A 22,745-nucleotide genomic window follows, 5' to 3' on the forward strand; every position below is an offset into this window, starting at 1 on the left:
TTTGGGGACTAGGTTGCCGTGGTTCTTAATCCCTTTATATCTAGAAGAGATAATGTGGCCTGCGATACAACCTTTCTAACTTACCGACCCATTTGCTGTTTATGCAGCGGATGCGGGGCCCGTTCTCCCATTCAGCGTTTCTGCTCAATGAGAGAACGTCGTAAGTAGGGATCTGCATGGATCCCAGCCGTCCGCGACGGCGTTCGTGGGTCCACTTCTACCGGAGACAACGGCCGCCAATCTCGGTAGAAGAACCAACAAAGAAGCCCAACATGGCATACTACATTCTATTCTACCCTAATATAAAGACTTGGGGGCGGGACAATTTCACTCATCGGTATCTTTTCTTAGTGTGCACGGCCAACCTGGCTAGGCCCATTTCTCTATTGTGGGTCCCTTTGAACTGATTGTATATGTTTAAGGGACCCTTGGTTACCCCCCCAACGCGTGTATTATAATTAGATAAATTCAATCCCTTAAAATCACATAAATCTCTGGAAGTATTATGATTAACTTGATACACATTTAAACCTTTCATATATTTAAAGAATATTAAGGGAGTAGTTATAGGAAATATCACTTGTGAAAAATTATGAGAATCAATCTATAAACTAGGGACTCACATTATGATTGGAGTTCAAGCTGCTACCTGCTGCACTCCGGATCACCGACAAAGTGAGGAATCCAACCGCAACAGTTAATGTTATAGTTCAAACTGTTGTACACTTCCGACGATGCGTTTAGAAACTTACCTTTAATCAAGTACCTTTGACAAGTTACTAATCTAGAATACGTTCGGAAACTTACCTTCGAATCTCAGACTTCAGACTTGGCAACCCTGTTGACTTTGTCGGTCATTCTGAGTGCTATCCTCTGAGCTCCTCTGGGCTTCCTCGATATTACTATTAATTTTCGTGACATCATTCACGACACTCCCCGCCAAAAACGAAGTAACTAAATTTTGCGTCCACTCTCTGATCCTTTGAAGGGCCCTAGCAGCAGCATCTCGCTTAGGTCTAATATTTGCAGACTGGTTAGTAGGTATGCTTTCTATAGCGGACTCTTCTATTTGTTGAGCCTGTGTAGGTAATTCCTCATTTTGTAGGATGACCTTATCAATACTTTCAGATGAGTTACTTTCTACTTCTTGGATGGTTTCTGTTACATCTTCAATGGTATCTCTTTCGAATGAAACTTGGAAACTCTTTTCTGGAGAAACCGTAATATTATTATCAGATGTTGGTTCTTCTAATGTAATATATGTTTGTTCTTCATCTAACTCCAGTGGATATAAGTGAGAAATAGATCGGGTATAAACGGTTTCCCCTACTTTAACCTGAGCTACTCTAGAAAGATCATCTTTCCCTTTGATGAGGTTTATTATCTTTCCCACCTTCCAGCTTTCTCTGTTCTTGGAATCCCCTTTTATTTGAACTATTTGCCCTACTCGAGGGTCAAGCTTCGAGGTAATCCTTGGTTCCTTATGAGAATGTTGGTATCTTTCTCGTAGGCTTAAAAGATAACGATTTGAAAACATTTCTTTAAATTCTTCTCGAATCTTAAGTGCTCTTTTCCAACATTGTATAAGATCCTGTTTCCTTGAGGTACCTGGTATTGAAGAATCTGTCTCTGTAGCTTCTATTGATATACAGTTACCTGATGTTAGGAAATCTGACGGTTTCAATATGTGTTCTATTTCACTATCTACGCAGGTGAGGGGCCGTGTATTTACTACAGCTTCAATCTCCCTTACTATGGTGTTAAATTCGTTATCCTTCAGAAGATGTTTTTGTAATGAACGCTTCAAGCAATGTTTCACAATTCCCACCAAACGTTCATAAAATCCGCCGAACCATGGTGTAAGAGCTGGTATAAATCTCCATTGTATTTTGTTCTCTATACAATATGGTTGTGTTAAAATTTCTGAAATTAGTTTAAATTGTACGGCATTGTCAGATGTAATAACCTTTGGTAAACCTCTGGAAGCTATCATTCTTCTTAAAGCTCTAAGGCCTTCTTCTGCTGTAAGGTCTTGTACTACTTCCAAATGTATAGCTCGTATTGCCAAACACGTAAAAAGACAAATCCATCTTTTCTCTGTACTCATACCGTTCTTAACTACAACTGGTCCAAGATAGTCTAAACCAGTGAAAGTGAATGGTGAACTGTAATTAACCCTTTCAGATGGTAAAGCTGGTGTTGGTGGTAACTTATAAGGTCCTCCACCGTGTTTAATACATATAGGGCATTTCCTTAATATTTTCTGAACCTGACGTTTACCCTGTGGAATCCAGTATGACTCTCTAATTATACTCAATGTGTGATTAGCACCTACATGGTAATTCTCATTATGAGTCTTTGTAATTAATGTATTTGTTAAATCCGAATCTTGTGGTAGTAGAATAGGATATCTTTTGTCAAAAGACCAATTGGTATTCTTCATTCTTCCTCTGCATCTTAGTATTCCATCAATATCAAGAAATAAACCCAAGTTCCGGCTTAAATTAGTTTCTTTCCCTTGAATCTCATTTTTAAAATGTAAATTTTGTATCTTTCTTATTTCTCCTAATTTACTTTGTTCCTTCTCATCTGTATCATTTATTTCTGTCTCCTCATTACATCTCATAGAACCCGCTTCTGTTGTTCCAATATCTTCTTCCATTGTCTCATTCGGAAGATCCTCCCCGAGCGAAAGAGAAGTGACCGTAGGTGCTAACTGCGGCCATACTTGTGGTACTTGTGTTAAAAATTCTGGGCCTTCTAACCATCTCCTTTTGTTCTCTAATATGTCCGATGATTTTGTTGCTATATCTGCTGGATTTAATTCTGATGGTACATGTTTTATAATTAATTCCTTGTTACTTTTGATTTCTTGAATTCTTCTTGACACAAACGGTGTTAAAAGTTTAGATGATTTATACCATTCTATGACAATTTGACTATCAGTCCAAAGGAACTGTTGTGTTATTTTTATAGGAAGATTCTTAAGAATGAATTTAACAAGTCGGCTTCCAATCAGTACTCCTAATAGCTCTAACCGCGGTATCTTCAGATGATCTTGATCCTTTATAGGTACCAGTCGGGATTTACCCATTACATAATTTTTCTCTTTCCCGTTTACTATATATACCACTGCAGCATAGGCTTTAAGGGAAGCGTCTGTAAAACAGTGCAATTGATAATTGTGGTCTTTAGGGCTTGCTATGTAGCATCTGGGAATTGAAATCTTGCTTATTACCTCTAGTTGCTTCTGAACTCTTAACCATTCTTCTGCCATCTGACTTGTAAACTTAGTATCCCATTTAGTTTTAGTTTTCCAAAGTTCTTGAAAAAATAGTTTAGCAGATAAACTGTATGGCGCAGCGTAACCGCAGGGGTCGTAAATAGAAGCGATCACTTTAAGTACTTCTCTTTTGTTGTCAGCTGAAGTGTTAACGTCAAACTTCAATTGCAGTGAGTCTCTTTCTAAATCCCAATTTAAACCTAATATCTTGATTTGTTTCCCTGTAAATTTATCGTGAATACTTGACATAAATTCTTTAGAATTCGAGCTCCAGTCTCTCAGATTCATGGACATTTGTTCAAATGTTACTTTTAAATTCTTGTACAAATTTAAAGCTTTCGACGTTGATGACGTTCCAGTGACTAGGTTATCAACATATATGTTTTTAGCCATATCTTGAATTTCTGTATCTGTGCTTCTAGATAAATGATATCTTATCGTCGCGTTTAGCAAAAATGGGCTACTTATTATGCCAAATGGTACTCTGCAAAATCTCATACAAATTATATTATCTTCTGTGACAGGTTTCGTCAAGTCCTTAAGCCAGAGGAATCTAGTCACATCTCTGTCCTTTTTGTGCAATGCAACTTGTAAAAAAGCCTTCTCTACGTCTGCTGACAAAGCAACTGTGTGTACCCTAAACCGTATCAATAACCCGGTTAAGTCTTCTAACATAAGGGGTCCTCTATATAAACACTCATTCAAACTTTTGTTATCTTTTATCTTTGCTGATGCATCATAGACAATCCTTATAGGTTTCCCTTTTTGTTGAATACAATGATGTGGTAAATAATGTATTGGATGACATTCTTTACGAGTCGGGTGTGATAATATTTCTATTATACCTTTATTGGTCTGTTCTTTCAAAATATTGTCATATTCTCTTAAGCTCTCTAAATCTAAACGTTTTAATAATGAGGTTAGACGCCCTACTGCTAATCCGTAATTCTTGGGTAATAACGGTGGATACTCTATCCATGGCCACGAAACTGTATATCTTTTATCTATAACTTCCATATTCTCATTGAAATTCTTAATTGCTTCTTCTTCGCTGCTAGTTCTAGGTGAATCAGTAATCCCAAGGGATTCTAAATCCCACAACGCGTTCATATCTCCTTTGTCCAAAGGTGGATCTGGTCGGTGTAGTCTAGTATCGACACAGGCTTGAAGATAAGTAACTGCCGATAGCTCGTCTCGTGGACTGGAGTCCTCTTCTCCTGATACTATCCATCCTAGGTGGGAATCTACCAAAAATAAATTTGGTTTTATTTCTTCTTTGTCTTTGTTAATAATATTAAAATAATAGTTGTTTCCTATTAAAATATCTACACGTGTCGATAATGACCCATCGTCTGCTAGAATAAACTGATCTCTTCTTTGACCTAATTCTATGTTAGGACAAGGAATATTTTGTGTTATATATGGTATGACATTTGTATAAATAGTTAACACTTTATTAGTTCTCGTTTGAAGTTCTAATCTTACTAAAGGACTGTTTATTTCTTGTGGTGTTTTCTGTCCAAAGGTGAAAACCGAAAGTCTATTGGTCTCTTCAATTGGTAATTTTAGTTTATCTATAACAGATTTTCTCACATATGATCGTTGACTCCCTGAATCTAAGAGTACACGGCACTTTATGTCTCTACTGCTGGTTCCTCCCGTCTTGAGAAAGACTATGGCTGTTTGGAGAAAAACTGTGCCGGTCGAGTTTATCTGTGACATAACATTTGTGTTATCCGCGTTGTTTTGTGATGACTCATTCAACCTCTTCATTCTCGAGGGAAATTCCTTATGACAGAGAGCACGATTATGAAGATCCTCGGTCCGACAGTGCACACAATATCCTTTCTTTTTACACTCCTGTCTGGTATGTCCTTCCATGAGACATAAATAACATCTACCTTTTAATCTCCTCTGTCGATCTTCTGCAGTCGGATAAGCCGTACATTGATCATTAAAATGAGCTCCTTTGCAGAAGACACAGGGTGACCGTGGTTTCTTTCCATTTCTCTCCTTCTCAGAGGATTCGAGTTTCCGTTTATATCTCATTCTATTATTATTATAGTTGTTCCTATTCATTTCGTATACCCGTCTATTACTATCGCCTTGATTATCTCTAACCTCATTCCTATCTCTGTAATTGTAAGTTCTCTCTCTGCTTTGAAACTGATTTGCTACTAGCGTTTGGGTGGTGTAGCTTTCTTCTGAAGTGTTGTTGGATATCCTGAGAGCATCTTCTTTGGCCGAAATTATTTTCTCTAAACAATTTCTTATTTCACTGATGGAGTCGTTGGCTAGTTTCATCTTCATTTCATAGATTATCTCTTTAGGAAATTTTTCCATTAACAGGAACCGTAAATGATTGTGATCTATGTCTTCGCCTAGTGAATGGAGCACTCTTAGATGCCTTTCTATATTGTTGAATGTTTCCCGTATTCTAGTAATATTCACATCGTTCGAAGCCTTTATACGGTACAACGCAGCGTAGTGTGCATCAATGACATGATTCTCCTTCCCATACCTGTTTTTCAGAGTTGCTAAAGCTATATTATAATTTCTGTGAGTCGTTTCTAAACCCTCTACCAACTTACTCGCTTCATTCTTTAGGGACGCTTTCAGATATAGTAGTTTATCTACCTCTGGTATGTTTCTTTGATCTATATTTGAGCTAAATTGATCCCAAAAAGTAGCCCAGTTGAGGATATCACCATCAAATTCAGGTAATGATAATTTGGGTAATCTTGCGTTAGGATTAGCTTCTTTATTTATGTTTGTAGTTTGTTCCTTTTCCTTAATCTTTCCTTTAATCCTCACGTTAAGCTCGCACAACACATCTTCTGCCTCTAATTGTACGGTGGAAATTTCTGAGATATCATCGGTTGCTTGTTCGGTACTCAGTCTGAAGTATTCTATCAACTCAGCTGTTAGTCTTGTAAGTAACGTTTGTAATCTTGACGCAATAATCTCCGCTTCTTGGATTACCGCTGCTAGATTCTCAGTAGTAGTATGCTCAAATGTTACCATGAGAGTGGACGCATTCTCAATTAAAGTACGTAGTTTTTCCTTCCTTTGGTGTAGTATCGTCAATAACCCCTCCATTACTTGTCAACTTCCGGTCTGATTGTGTATATATTCTGTTCAAACAAATACCCAATCACTTACTCTCTTTATAGTACGACATTGGTGTTGGTATACCAATAAATCTCCAAACAGAAAATATAAATAATTTATAGACAAATAAGTAACTAATATTGAAATAAATTCACCTAGACTCTACCTACATAAATAGTAAACTATCACGTGTAGCTCGGCTCGCCCCATGGTCTCAAAAAAAAATCTTATTAAACAATGTTCGGATTCCTACTAGATGTGTTCAGTGTAACCTTACATTAGATTAATAAAATAAATTTAAATACAACTCTCTTCTACTGAGATAATGTCACTAGTTACTTTTGCAATTGTCACCGGCTGACATGAAATGGTTACTAAATGATGAAATTATCTGCTATATATATATATATATATATATATATATATATATATATATATATATATATATATGACATACCTACCATTGAAATCACAAGTCGTAAATAAACACTGATAAACACTCTTTAAACCGTTTAGTTGTCACTACGAATCTTTCGGATGCAAGATCAAACTAAGTTTTGAAGAACTTCCCTTGTATCTTACATCGGTAATAGACCGCGACTGTCATCACTTTATTAATTATACGTGTTGTTATTACTTATTTTCCCTTATAATTATCACTTTCAATTATCCTTTAAAGTCACTTGATGAAATTTACAATGTAAATAGTTTGTATCTGTCAGTGTCAGTTGTCAAATAAATCTATGGGCGTGATATGATATGTCATGATGACTTGTCGGTGTCAAACTCGAAAAAAAAAACCATAGATCGATAAAACTCCGTAAATATAATCTCTGTCGTTGACTCGGGGGGTGCAGGTTCGAATCCGATCTCGAGCCTGCACCTCTATCCTTCTTTTATGTGCAATTTAATTGTGTTACGAATTTTAATATCACGCTCCTCAAAAGGTTGAAAAATCCTGCACACTCAATGATACTTTTATGATCCGAATAATAGGCTACATATTTATCACACACACACATGCACAATTAGTTTTCCCCTACTTTACGCGCTCGAAACCCACCAGCCCATATTGGGTCAGAGTGGCGGGCTAAGACCTGATTTTCTCCACTGACCTCTCATTTTGAGAAGAGACTCGTGCTCAACCGTGAACTGAATATGGGCTGTTAATGATGAATGATGAACTATAGATCAAATTAGAAATTTATATACTTGCATGTGATTTAATAACAAATAATTTAGATTGTGATAAATGTAGGTTAATTTATATACATTATTTCTCATTATTCCTTAATATTTGTAAATGTTCACTAATAAACAAATAAATTATAATTAAACTTCACGGTTTGAGACATAATCTTGAACCCCATAAACACTTGAGCCACACGGTCCAGTTTAATATTAAATAACATATTGCATAATAATAATTATTAATATTGTATAATATCCTATTCCTACTCAAGACATGATATATGGATACTGAATCCTACACTGTCTATGAATCTTTTCTCAGCTTTCATACCAATATTGTCTTCCTAAAATAAATGATTTACTCACTAATGCCTATATCATCCCTTTCTCACTTTATATATATATTTTTATTTTATTATTATTATTGTTTTGTTTTTTTTTTTTTTTCTTTTTTAATATATTTCTTAAGTCTTACACTAAACCATATCTATACTGTCAGCTTATTATGATGCCTCACACTTCTTGAATGTACCCCGTACCAACAACCTTAAGTTTGATTGGCAAAGGAAATTTTCTGTTCTAAATGAATCATACATTGCATATTCTAGTTCACAACCCTATGTCTGCCACTGTGTACTGTGATATATTCATAAATATAAATTTATTGATTCTTTCCACTTTATTAGTGTATAACTTGCTATCTAAAATCTATGAGTTCACAAACATTGTCAACTTTGTCAAACCTTATCTCTCTTTTACTTCAATAGTAAGTAATTAGTTACTGGTGTTCATAGAATAGTTATTATCTGTATCCCAGCATCTCCACCATGTGGCGCTTTGCCCTGATTGTTTAACCCCATATAGTATAAGCCTGAGAGCTATAGGGCCAGCGTCAATTAAATAAAAAAGAATTGATAGATATACAAGTTTGAGAACTCACATATTTTAGTAGATTGCCCAGCATGTAGGTGTGTCGAGGAACTATGATCTGCTCCGCATGAAACTGCTCTCCTAATCTGAGGTTCTATCACCGCAGCTGGTTTCTGGAAAGTGAAATAAATCCGGGCAAACACAGCAACTCGGTACTGTGTCTGCCGGCTGTAACACTGACCTTCGAGTTACTCTAGGCAACTAAGGTAGTGTTGAAGCCCTAGATATAGGTTGTCCTGACCGTAACGTGTTATCTACATATGATTCATGAATTTATACTTTGTTACAGGGGTTAGATCCTATAGTTTCCTACATGACCAATTTGGGGAATCGTTGAACGGAGCGCTCCTACTTCCTTGTCTGTCAATGTCTGTGGCCTTTAAGGCAGTGGGATTAAGAACGACTGTGGACTTATGAGTTCTGCCTTTGCTTTCCTCTGTACGGAAAGAACTGTGGTCTCACGGAACTGCCACGACTCTCTTCCTTGGTGGAGAGTAACTGTGTGGACTTATTTGGGGACTAGGTTGCCGTGGTTCTTAATCCCTTTATATCTAGAAGAGATAATGTGGCCTGCGATACAACCTTTCTAACTTACCGACCCATTTGCTGTTTATGCAGCGGATGCGGGGCCCGTTCTCCCATTCAGCGTTTCTGCTCAATGAGAGAACGTCGTAAGTAGGGATCTGCATGGATCCCAGCCGTCCGCGACGGCGTTCGTGGGTCCACTTCTACCGGAGACAACGGCCGCCAATCTCGGTAGAAGAACCAACAAAGAAGCCCAACATGGCATACTACATTCTATTCTACCCTAATATAAAGACTTGGGGGCGGGACAATTTCACTCATCGGTATCTTTTCTTAGTGTGCACGGCCAACCTGGCTAGGCCCATTTCTCTATTGTGGGTCCCTTTGAACTGATTGTATATGTTTAAGGGACCCTTGGTTACCCCCCCAACGCGTGTATTATAATTAGATAAATTCAATCCCTTAAAATCACATAAATCTCTGGAAGTATTATGATTAACTTGATACACATTTAAACCTTTCATATATTTAAAGAATATTAAGGGAGTAGTTATAGGAAATATCACTTGTGAAAAATTATGAGAATCAATCTATAAACTAGGGACTCACATTATGATTGGAGTTCAAGCTGCTACCTGCTGCACTCCGGATCACCGACAAAGTGAGGAATCCAACCGCAACAGTTAATGTTATAGTTCAAACTGTTGTACACTTCCGACGATGCGTTTAGAAACTTACCTTTAATCAAGTACCTTTGACAAGTTACTAATCTAGAATACGTTCGGAAACTTACCTTCGAATCTCAGACTTCAGACTTGGCAACCCTGTTGACTTTGTCGGTCATTCTGAGTGCTATCCTCTGAGCTCCTCTGGGCTTCCTCGATATTACTATTAATTTTCGTGACATCATTCACGACAACTCTGTTGTCATCGGTGACAGCCACACGCCAGAAAAAGCCGCTTCTTGCCGGCATTGACCATATACGTCGACAAAATGTCGACACATCCCATTCTATACCACCTTCCGCAAGTGTCGGCCACCACGGCCACAGGTGGCTGCAGCGCGCATCAGCTTTTGTAGCCGTTTCTAGCTTCAAGTGTTGACGTTTCTGGTTGTGGCGTGGCTATCGTGTGCGGCGACATTTAGTCTTTGTATTCATATCTCAAACAAAACTGTGAAACCTCGTTAAATGTCGGTTTATTACGTAATAGGTTTATTTATTTCTCCTACAAGTAAATCCTCTAGAAGTATAAGTCATTTTAATGTCCCACTACTACCTACTACCCTCCGCATTACTTAAGAGAGGGGAGCGTATTTCTTTTTTCTGATTGTGTAAGTGCCGTAGGCTCCTTATGGGACGTCAGCGGCGTCACCGGGGGGGTTTGGGCGAGCGCAGAAGCATCGCCTGATGGGGCCCGAAGGCAGAAACAGAGTAGATGGGCGGAACGACTCTCTAAGGGCGTCTCCTCTGAGACTCGGACCTCGGCTTAGAGGGCCGTTCGGGAATCGTGTTTTAGCCTGAGTGTCAGATCAGTCCGGGCGCCCCCGAGATCGTGAGTTCAAAAGCCCACGTCTGGGTGACGTCAGATATCGGGGACCTCGTCTTCGCCGGCGAAGACGCTGTGTAGCTTTTGGGAGGGTATTTGTGTAATGCAAGTGGATGGGCCTTGACTTTGTAACGATCTTTATCAGATGTTAATGAATATGACTTGTGCTCTCCGATTCCATGTAAAACCAGCAACTTCCCAATAAACCGTGACTCGAACCGTGCGAGCCGAAGCTATCTAACAAGTCAGTTTGTGTAATTGGATTGGAGTGTTTACTTGAATTTATTTCTTGGTCATAAATTACAAACAAATTGACATCCACTTACGACTCTTGACAGACTCAACACAATTTATTCGTTTCGCCCACGTCTCATAAAACTCCGATGGCAAATCGAGAATTTTCTACCTCAGTGGGAATTTAATGTCCCGGAAGTGTTTTAGTTTTTTTTGTCGCTGGGACATTTACGGATCCCGGATCCGGATGCATTTATGATCGACGCAGGCGGAACTGTACAATTTACATCCGGTTATGGAGTCGCTAGCTGAGTTAATGCAGAATACTCAGTAAAACCTTAACAGAGTGGTGTATGACCTATTTGGCACGTCAAGGGATCGCAGAAGCACTCATTTTGACGTCCCGATGCGGTCTTCGGTGTACTCAGTGGTTTTTATACACCACTGAGTACATCGAAGACCACTAAACTGGAGGAAGAGACTCCGGTATGCGTACCTCCTGTTGCATATCGGAGTCTCCCTATCATCCGTTCTCACCCACTATGCAGTCTTCTGCGGAGCGAGCGGCGGGACATTAGATGGAATGGAAGTTTTAGTGTGCTTCTAGCCTCAGCTGAGTTCCTTTACATATGCGCTGTTCATTGAACTGAAGCTATTATGTTTGCAACATTTATATATAACACTGGAGCTCGGAGTAAATACAAGCAGTTTAGAACGCTTGTTCCCTGCGCATGATAAATTGATACCATTCATTTCATAGTGGCTATGCGGCAGATACGCAAAAAAGGGGGCCTCTAATGATAGTTTTTACACAACTCTAAAGTAGGTCTATGTGTACCAACAAAAACATAAATAGTATCTTCGAACAATCAACGAATCTTGGATATTTTTTTCTATCTCTTAAAACTACGACGGTGAATAGAGAATTTTCATGTTCTGTGAAGGCTTGTAAGAATTATTGTTATGAAAGTTATTTTTATTTTATTAACCGACTTCCAAAAAGGAGGAGGTTCTACGTTCGGCTGTATGTATGTTTTTTTTTTTTTTTTTTATGTATGTCCTGCGATAATTCCGTCATTTGTGGACCGATTTTGAAAATTCTTTTTTTGTTTTGAAGGGTTTGATTCCAGGGTGGTCCCATTTTTTTCATGTCAGGATTTGATGATGGCATCCTGGAGAAATCGAGGGGAACTTTCGAAAATCGTAGGGACGGCTAGTGCGTTTGTTAGTGTTTCCATAAGGTATTTTAAATCATTACAATTTTATGAAGGTCTGGAGTTGGTCTGATGATGGAGCCGATACACAGACGATGGAACTCGTCAACGATTTACAGCAGGTACCTTTTGTTTGGGCTTGATTTATTTGTATTGATGAGAACTTTCCACCTAGATGGTTTGTGTCTGTATTAAGGGTCTGATGATGAAGACGAAGGACAGTTAAGAGAACTCCTCAACGGTTCACAGTAGCTACCTTGTGTTTAGATTGATAAATTTGTATTGATGAGAACTTTCCACCTAGATGGGTTGTGACTGTATTAGATGTCTGGTGATGAAGACGAAGGATAGTTAAGAGAACTCCTCGACGGTTCACAGTAGCCACCTTGTGTTTTGACTTGATAATTTTGTATTGATGAGAACTTTCCACCAGCATAGTTTGTGACTGTATTAGGGGTCTGGTGACGAAGATGAAGGAGAGTTAAGGGAACTCCTCGACGGTTCACAGTAGCTACCTTGTGTTTGGACTTGATAAATTTTATATTGATGAGAACTTTCCAACCATATGGATTGTGACTGCATAGGGGGTCTGGTGATGAAGACGGAGGACAGTCACCTTTCACGTTTTTCTGAATATTCATATTACGTGTGGATAAAGGGGGAGTGAAATTTTGTAAATGATATTGGGATTGTAGGACTTAGATACTTATCATAAGAAAATAACATTTCAACTAATTGCTTATTAATTTTTGTTCACACTCAGTAGGTGTGCTAACACTAAAATTTAAAAAATAAAAATTTTAATAAAAAAAATTCAACCGACTTCCAACTCAAAAATTAACCTCAACTAAAAAGCAAAAAATAACATCTTACCTATGTGCTACCTTCTGATCAGTTTGAAGGCGGTGCCAATCCAGTGTCATGTTTTAATTTAAGCCATTTCTGAAAGAACCACAGAAATTTTGTAATATAAACGGCTTAAATTACAACATCACTGGCTTGGCACCGCCTTCAAACTGATCAGAAGGTAGCACATAGGTAAGATGTTATTTTTTGCTTTTTAGTTGAGGTTAATTTTTGAGTTGGAAGTCGGTTGAATTTTTTTTATTAAAATTTTTTTCTTTACAACTTACTTACTGTTACAAGATGCAATCTAAGATGGAAGCGGGCTAACATGTTAGGAGGAGGAATAAAACCCACACCTCTTTCGGTACGTATTTGCCGGTAGGGTTGTCAATGTCAAGGTACTCTCATAAGCCGGCAAGGCATGGTCAATTTTCTGTGAAGGCTTGTAATTATTATGGAAGTTGTAGCCTTAGTTTAGTTCTCTTGGTTAGGCACTCTTCACAACTGAAGCTGTGCAAATAATGTACTAATACCGCAGCTTACAGTTCATAAAACTAGTTTAGAACATTCGTTCTCTGCGCAAGATATATTGATACAATTCTTTATTAGTAACTAGGCGGTTTTAGCTTTACAATAATAAAAATTTTAATAAAAAAAATACAACCGACTTCAAAACCTAAAAACGTACCCGCTAAACTAAAAAGTGAAAAATAACATCATAATATGTTCTACCTGCTGATCAGTATGAAGGCGGTGCTAAGCCGGTGATGTATTAATTCAAGCCATGTGAGAATATCTTATAGATTTAGATTTTGCAGACAGTGTTGTTTCATGTGGTCCTGTCAGAAATGGCTTTAATTAAGACAACACCGGCTAAGCACCGCCTTCATACTGATCAGCAGGTAGAACATATTATGATGTTATTTTTCACTTTTTAGTTTAGCGGGTACGTTTTTAGGTTTTGAAGTCGGTTGTATTTTTTTTATTAAAATTTTTATTATTTTTCCATTTTTAGTGTAAAATTTCATCTCAAACGAATACATCAGACCCCTAATGACAGTCACAACCCATCTTGGTACAAAATTCTCAGCAATACAAATTAATCAAGCCCAAGCACATGGTAGCTACCGTAAACCGTTAAGGAGTTCCCTTAATTGACCTTGGTCTTCGTCATCAGACCCCTAATAACAGACACAACTCATATAGGTAGAAAGTTCTCAGCAATACGAATTAATCAAGGCCAAACACAAGGTAGTTACTGTAAGCTGTTAAGGAGTTCCCTTAATTGTCCTTGGTCTTCATCACCAAACCCCTAAATGACAGTCACAACCTATCTATGTGGAAAGTTCTCATTAATACAAATTAACCAAGCCCAAACACAAGGTAACTGCTGTGAATCGCCGAGGAGTTCCCTCGTCTGTTTTATGGCTCCATCATCAGATCGACTTTAAACCTTCATGAAATTATAGAGCTTAAAAGTACTAAATGGAAAAGTATACGAACACACTAGACACCCATATAATTTTCGAAAGTTCCCCTCAATTTCTCCAGGATTCCACCATCAGATCTTGACATGATGGCAATGGGACCAAATGGGGGCTATACCGTTTCAAACAAAAAAAGAATTTTGGAAATCGGTCCAGGCGTCTTTGAGGCGTCTTTAAAAAAAAAAAAAAAAAATACCGACCGAATTGAGAACCTCCTCCTTTTTGAAGTCGGTTAAAAAAGAGGCCTCTTATACAATTTAGTGGTTTTTATACGTCTCCATAGTAGAGCACGCCAACAAAAACATAAATTGTCTTTTTCAACCAATCAGCAGACCTTGGTAGCGTTGGTTAGAATCTAAATCATAGTGTATGTAGCATGGTGGTGTTTATTATTTGCAACTAAATGTAATAACTTGGGGATGATAGGCATAAAAATAGTAAGAATAAAATGTCTGTGAAAAATTACATACATAATTAGTTAAATAAATATGGATTTGACATTTAAATTTAGATACAGTTAATAGGATTATATGATATTTTGTTAAAAGCATAAGAATTTAGGAGGGCAAATTAAGGTTGAAAATCTATGATCTATCTCCATTATAAATTTTAGCTAAATCGGTTCAGAAGTTTCGGCGTGATAGAGCAACAAACGTACACAATACATATTTCCAAAAACAAACTTTCGGCTTTATAATCATACCTCATCATCATCATCATCATCATCATCATCATTATCAACCCGTATTCGGCTCACTGCTGAGCACGAGCCTCCCCTCAGAGTGAGAGGGGGTTAGGCCAAATAGTTCACCACGCTGGCCCAATCTGTATTGGCAGACTTCACACACGTAAAGAATTTACAAAATTCTCTGGTATGCAGGTTTCCTCACGATGTATTTCCTTCACCGTTTGAGACACGTGATATTTAATTTCTAAAAATGCACTTAACTGAAAAGTTGGAGGTGCTTATCCCGGGCCGGATTCGAACCTACGCTTTACGGAATCGGCGGCAGTGGTCATATCCACGGGGCTATCACGTCTTAATAAAAGTGTGATGTGATAATTTCGTGTTAAATAAGTTAATATTAAGTACGTCAATCTGATATAGTGATTGATAACTTGATAAGCGTTAGATGTCTGTATCAGATTTAGCGTCGAGTCACCTGAGTAATAACTTCGTTTCACCTGACCTTAACCTTCAGACCTGTTGGCATTTAGCGTGCAAATATTAAGGAAATTTCTACGTGGGAAGTCGCTACACATTCGAAATAAAGCCTTCAATGCAACGTGGTTTATTAAAGACACTTTTTTACCCGACTGCAAGAAGGGTAAAAAAGTGTATGTATGTAATATTTTATATTACCTCATATCTTCCAAACCACTGAATGGATTTACGTAATTAGGATATCGTTAAATTTGTCCCAATAACCCAAGTGTTCTTAGATAGGTGAAACTAAAAAAAATAAGACTACTGTGAGACGCTGTAGACTCTATTTTTTTTTCTAATATTGCAATATGGGTATCAAATTCAAAAGCTTTTTGTGAAGATTCTAAAATGGTATATCGTGTCCATTGTCCATGTTTAAAAAAAACTACAATTAGAAAAACGTTATTTATTAGTTGTCTATACAAAATACGCGAGGCGGATGACTTTACCTAGGTGCGAGCAGGTTTGTGAAGTGAATTTATAAAATAGACTAAATTAAATATATTGATTATAAAAATCGGCTAAGTGCGAGTCGGATTCGCCCACCGAGGGTTAAGTAGATTTTTTTGAATATTTGCTTAACCTCGGTTGGACGTATAAATTATCGTAGGTACTTTGTAATAAACGTAATAAATAAATCCGAAATTAACCATCTATCGTAACTAAAAAGTGTGAAATAAATAAATTAATTAAACAAATTAGAAAACCCGACTGCATAAAGTATAAAAAAACTGAAAAGAAAAAAAACAAGCTCAGTCCAGAAGTGTAGAAAGCAATTAGAAAACAGTCGGGACCTAATGTAGAAGAAAATCATTCTATCCAATATCTAAGGTCCCGTACAACTACTCTTAGCTCCACTGTTTTAGTTTTGACTGCCACGTGGTATGCGCGGTGTATTTACAAGGCGAAAGTTTTCTAAATTTTTCCAGGTCTGACTGGTACAGGCTTTGGCCTTGGGTAGTTACCACCCTACCGGCAAAGACGTACCCCCAAGCGATTTAGCGTTCCGGTACGATCTCATGTAGAAACCGAAAGGGGTGTGGATTTTCATCCTCCTCCTAATAAGTTAGCACGCTTCCATCTTAGATCATCACCCATCAGGTGAGATTGTAGTCAAGGGCTATCTTGTAAGGAATTAAAAAAAATATATTTATGTGATTTACAATGAAATGTAAAGAAACAAATCTCAGTAAAACATGATACGGTAGCAGTAGAATGGCCTTCGGCCGCGTCGGAAACATCCTTGAAACGTACCGCGCAGTCACGATTACTGTCGCTGCATACAACGGAAACGTTATAAATATAATATACATAGTAGGTACTAGAGCGGTCTACTGCAGTCTGCATGACACTCCTAGAAACTGGACATTGAAAACGATTTTTTGATGAATAAAATTTGTATTCCTATATTTCCAACCTTCTATCTTATATCTCTCAATGTCTGCGTGATCGAATGAGGAGATCCGCAAAAGAACCAAAGACACCAACATAGCTCAATTTGCGAAGCTGAAGTGGCAATGGGCGGGGCACATAGTTCGAAGAGCCGCTGGACGTTGGGGTCCCAAAGTGCTGGAATGGCGACCTCGCACTAATAAGCGCAGTGTTGGCCGACCCCCCACCAGGTGGACTGACGACATCAAGCGAGTCGCAGGGATTCGCTGGATGCAGGTGGCTCAGTATCATGATGTTTGGCAGTCCCTACAAAAGGCCTATGTCCTGCAGTGGACGTCCATCGTCTGATATTATGATGATGATGATCTTATATCTCATCTTTCATTGATTAAATCCACTCGTACCTATAGTATTATACAGAGGTAAAGTTTGTGGTGATGTGGGGGTTCTCTGGATCTGATCGGATCAGTGGTATATGCGGTAGATTCACAAGACGGAGGACCTGGGATCGATCCTCAGCTGGGCCAATTGAGGTTTTCTCAATTGGTCCAGGTCTGGCTGGTGGGAGGTTTCGATAGGTTACCTTACCGGTAAAGATGTACCGCTAAGTGATTTAGCTTTCCACTACGATGTAGTGTCCAAACCGAAAGGATTTTAATCCTAAAAATTGAGCCCGCATTCATCTTAGATTGCATCATCACTTACCATCATTACTGTAGTCAAAGGCTAACTTGCAGAGAATAAAAAAAAATTGCAATATGCATTCTAAAATTATTAGAGTGTAATTTTGATCAATGTCATTGGATTACCGCCAAAATGTGCGTATAATTAACCTTAATCCTTGCCGTTGACAGATTTATGAGGCAGAACGTAAACTGTATCGCTAATCTCGTTTATTATATCGATTCGGCTCCAATAGTGTTTAGCAGCCGGAATTGGGTTACTTACACCCACTCGGCTGAGTGGTAAACAACGCCATTGTAATCTTAATTTGTACCCATACAAATGCGTTGAATAAAACGCGCGGAAAAGTAGTATAAAGTGTAGAGTTGATCAAGCTTTACGATTAATATACATATAAGTCCACGCTTTACTCGCGTTCAGAAGCTTCTGTTTAACTTGCCTTGTGGGTCAAGTTTTGGAAGCTAAATTAGAACCTTTTCGTCGCCTTAGGCTTGTGTTTGGGCACATTTTATTTTGAACTGCTATATGTACTAGAGATAGAGAGCCGTGATAGCCCAGTGGATATGACCTCTGCCTCCGATTCCGGAGGGGTGTGGTATGGAGCAGCTCATAGGCTACTTTTGTTACCGAAAATCTTACTGGATTCATTATCTCGAAATATCTCTGGTATAAATTATCTCGTAGCTGGCTTAATTGCCTATATTTGGTGTCAATATATTGATAAGACGATAAAACTGGTTTAGTAATTGCCTTCGATTTGCACCAACCGAAAAATCTGCTCCAATTTTCGTTCACATCTATACTAATATTATAAAGCTGAAGAGTTTGTTTGGTTGAACGCGCTAATCTCAGGAACTACTGGTCCGATTTGAAAAATTCTTTTAGTGTTAGATAGTCCATTTATCGAGGAAGGCTATATATTATCCCCATATTTCTACGGAAACGGTGTGCAGTTTTATCGCAGGCGTATAGACCAGACATAACGCCTGCCTTAATTCTATATTTGAAAGGATCAAGCTTGTAGTTTGAGGTTGTATTGCTCTTATTTTGCGGGGTTTGCTTATATGTTGATGACGTCACAAAAATTACAACATGGCAGCGAAATAAACAGCACAACCTGCGCATATTAATGTTTTATCACTATTTGTGTTGGAAATGAAAAGCGAGGACACCCGCATTATTATTATTCAAAAGTCTTAAATAATTTAGCGCGGAATCTTCGTAACTACTCGCACTATGAATATTTTGGGTGAGTTACGAAATTATGAGTTAATGGCGCAAAACGTGAGTGCCCGAGCGCTGCGATGAATAATTTAATTTCTGAACCACGAAATACGTAGCTATACGTAGCTATTGTATCTACGTAAGTACTTACATACATCGTTCTTTATTTCGGCTTCCTTTACCCGCTTGATGTCATGAGACGACCTAATGGTAGGTCGACCAAAACTGCGCTTCCAAATGTTGAGTCTCTAGCTCTAGCACCCATCTATCTAATCAAAAAACAATAATTTTAAAATAAAACACCCAGTTGTTCTATTACTATACTACTTAAACAGCATTATAATTCTGGGTACAATTACTAATAGATAATAATATTATGTAGAGAAATCGTGGAAATGTGAGAAAGCAAAGCACTTTGAAATAGGTAGCGACACAAAATAAAGAAAAATATAATGTTTATTTTATTACGTGTTAGTCCGTGGCCTTGATTCATTAACATATCAATGCCATAAGGAATTATTCCATTGGTAGGTATTTTAATAAATATAACTCATACATCGTACATATAAAAAATAAAAAAATGGAATTACAAATAAGTGCCTACCCACTGATGTATATGGAACTTCGTATCATTTTGCATAAACAGTGATGCCTTAAAAATACCAATATCGATGGTCTCAATTGTTCGTCTGTTGTTAAACCATCCCTGCATTAGAGCAAACGAAATTAAAATTTAATAATTATTTATGTTAGTTTAAGCTTTTTCGAGTTTTATGGACCAGCAAGGACAAAGAAAAAAAATATCCTTCATAAAACCACCGCCATTTTAAACTAGGCTGGGGCCCTTGGGCACACAAGAATTTTGGGCCGTTTTGGAAAGTCAAAAAAGCGTAAAAGTAATTTTTATTTAAAATCTTATATTAGGTATATCCTTAAAGTCAGTTTTTGTAAAGAGAAAGGAAGAAAGTATTCGATAAAACTCGCAAAGTCGCTATATGAGCCTGAAGTATTGCAGATGCGCCTATTGTCCGCGAAGGACGAACGTCCGTGGAGCGTGAATATCAGTCTCAGATCTTATTGTGGACTGAGAGTCTGAGAGTCAATGTACTAGGTCTGTCAATGTCCTCAGTCCTTTGGGGGGACTTTTTGTATGCAGTACCTCATTCAACTACCACATTACTCATAACTACGACGCGGATTCATTAGTGTGAAATGTACAGAATTCGTATTATAAGTATAGATTCTAGATGGCGCTAGTAGTACTCTATGCCACGGTAACGTTTGGTGTTACAAATCATATAAGTAAAATCTCAAATTACGTATAATGTATAGAATTCGACCAGTTTTATTATAAGTATAGATAGATATAGAAGATATCCTTAAAGTCAGTATTTTGTGGACCTCGTGTGCCCTTATAGTAAAGACTAAAGACGTTATTGGATAAACTCGGAAAGTCGCTATATGAGCCTGCAGTATTGCAGTTGCGCCTATTGTCCACGAAGGACAAACGTCCATGGAGCGTGAATATCAGTCTCAGATCTTGTTGTGTACTGCGAGTCTGAGAGTCAATGCACTAGGTCTGTCAATGTCCTCAGTCCTTTGGGGGGACTTTTTGTATGCAGTACCTCATTCAACTACCACATTACTCATAACTACGACGCAGATTCATTCGTCATGGGCTTATCGCAAGCCCTTTGTACCTACTCATAAATTGAATAAATATTAGATGGCCGACAAAGCTTTGGACATCTTATAATATCATGATGCATATTTCCGTATTGTGTGTCCGTGAACCATGGTCGAAGTATAGAGATAGAGTATGAAAATAATTTTTGGAACTCTTTCCAAGCGGGCAAAGTATCGGGCGTTTTTAATTCACATTTATCAAAATCTGCTAGATTTTTCTGAAAATTGAGTATTTTCAGAAAATCGTAGGTTTTTCATTCATCGCTACACGCTACTCGCCCCGCGCGGATCATCGGGAGTGCTACGAACTAAGTTGCCAAGCTATAGAATACCAACTTCAGTTACTTTCCTAGAAAAGTAACTAGTTAAATCAGTTGTTAATGTCTAAAGATATAAATGTGCTATCTATTATCGGAACCTGTCTGTCTGGTTTGCAATTCTTTACGCTTTAACTGATTGCTGAGAAGTAATGTACGTTAACGATCATTAACCTTTGCGAAAACAGATTTCGATCCATCTGTTAAAAACGTATGGACTTTGGACCATGTCCAGAAATGTTACTATTTCTAAATACTATGCAATGGTAAGCGATGATGCAGCCTTTATTGTAGTCACTTGCTTGTCTATTCACACATGATTTGTAGTAGGTGGTGTAGAAAAAGAAGCTGGATAATTTCAATTCTTTGTAGCACATAAAAGCAAAGCTAGAGATTCCAACTACGTAAAGGTGCAAACTCCAGCATTAAGTACCTGACGGTTTTATAGTTATACTATGCAATGGTAAGCGATGATGCAGTCTTTACTGTAGAAGGCGCTTGCTTATTCACACTTGAATTGTAATGGTGATGTAGAAAAAGAAACTGGATAATTCCAATTCTTTGCAGTACATAGAAGCAAAGCTAGATATTCCAACTACGTAAAGGTGCAAACTCCGGCATTAAGTACCTGACGGTTTTATAATTATAGTTTCCTCCCTGTAAATTATATTCTGGATGAACTAGTTCCCCAGCACAATATCATAAATGGTTTAAATATAGTAGGTACGTAGGTGTTATAGGAGTTCGTTTGTTTGTTTAATCATGCTGTTCTCTGGAAATACAGACGGGCCTTTCAACATATTATGTAGTTTCGCGATTGATGTAGTTGTTATAAATCCGAGTGGCGTCAATAAATCTTGAAACAAAGGTTTATACATTCTGACAGTTTTTTTTTTAAAGAGGTCCATTATCAGTGAATCTTGATTTTTTTTTTAATTGAGAAAGAATACATTAAGGAACATAAGCTAACTTATCCTAATAACTATACAAACCATGCCCACGTGGAATGGTGGCAAGAATACTGGCTGCATTTCCGCGCTGGACAGCCAGGCTGATCCTTTGCGCATAAAATGAGCCAGCCCTTCTGTCACCAGTCGAGGCAACTAGCCGCGGTGAAATTATTCGGCAAATTTTTTTGGCACTGCGACTCCATGGCCCAAGGGTCTCCACGGCAAAAGTTACAAATATGTAACTCTCTGTCAGAGAGGCATACTTGAGCCACTTACCGGTTTGAGCTTTTTCTGCTGCGGCTCCCGGTCTTGATTCTGTCTCCCTGATATGACACGGTGCTAATCTTAAAATAGATATTAATGCTCTTGTTGTTATGTTTCTTATAGCAATGAGCATTTGGGCGTGGTCAGCTCGCTGGGGCGGCGGGAACGAGACTCCAGCCAGCGGGGCCGCCGCCCTCACCGCGCTCAACCCGTCCACCGACCCGCTGGTGGCCGCCCAGTACGCGCCCGTGAGGGACGCGCCGCCCGCGCCCGACGACGAGATGCGCAACCTCATGGACAACAAGGAATGGTAAGCGTATGTTTGTGTTGGTCGCTCACCGCGCTCAACCCGTCCACCGACCCGCTGGTGGCCGCCCAGTACGCGCGACCTACGACGAGATGCGTATGCACACTCATTTCTAGCCTTTGAAAGAGATTCACAAAGAATATTTACTAGAAATACTCATACGAATGGATATTATGCAATGTGTGGACGACTGCAGGCTATCGCAGTTAACGTCGTCGACACATTTCAACGGAATAGCTCATATTGCTCACATAGAATAAGTTTATTGAGCAATTTGAAACATCTGCTTATTTATTGAAATTGCTTCAGATTGAACTACGAGTAGGTACGAGTTCCTAGGATTAC

General features: G+C 38.3%; 2 protein-coding genes across 7 annotated transcripts in view; one reads left to right on the forward strand and one right to left on the reverse strand.

Moving 5' to 3' along the window:
- The window catches only part of LOC112047768 (uncharacterized), a 47,719-nt gene that overhangs the window by 21,320 nt on the left and 3,654 nt on the right, over positions 1-22,745 (forward strand). Inside the window, exon 3 of the mRNA XM_024085002.2 lies at positions 22,217-22,403. Within this exon, the coding sequence (XP_023940770.1) occupies positions 22,217-22,403 (187 nt within the window). The remainder of the gene's footprint in view (positions 1-22,216; positions 22,404-22,745) is intronic.
- LOC128198522 (uncharacterized) lies at positions 808-9,982 on the reverse strand. Of its 6 annotated transcripts, none has more exons than XM_052884412.1 (3): positions 9,834-9,982; positions 8,526-8,628; positions 808-6,417 (listed from the first exon to the last, which is right to left on the reverse strand). In XM_052884412.1, exon 3 carries the CDS (start codon positions 6,380-6,382, stop codon positions 824-826), a length of 5,559 nt encoding a protein of 1,852 aa, XP_052740372.1. In that variant the 5' UTR covers positions 6,383-6,417; positions 8,526-8,628; positions 9,834-9,982; the 3' UTR covers positions 808-823. The 6 variants fall into 6 exon arrangements, with proteins under 6 accessions (XP_052740372.1, XP_052740375.1, XP_052740374.1 ...); XM_052884415.1 differs by having other exon boundaries at positions 8,526-8,670; positions 9,834-9,973; XM_052884414.1 differs by lacking the exon at positions 9,834-9,982 and adding an exon at positions 9,650-9,821.

This window comes from Bicyclus anynana, chromosome 11, assembly GCF_947172395.1.
Source record: "Bicyclus anynana chromosome 11, ilBicAnyn1.1, whole genome shotgun sequence".
In the NCBI taxonomy this organism is placed as follows: Eukaryota; Metazoa; Arthropoda; class Insecta; order Lepidoptera; family Nymphalidae; genus Bicyclus; species Bicyclus anynana.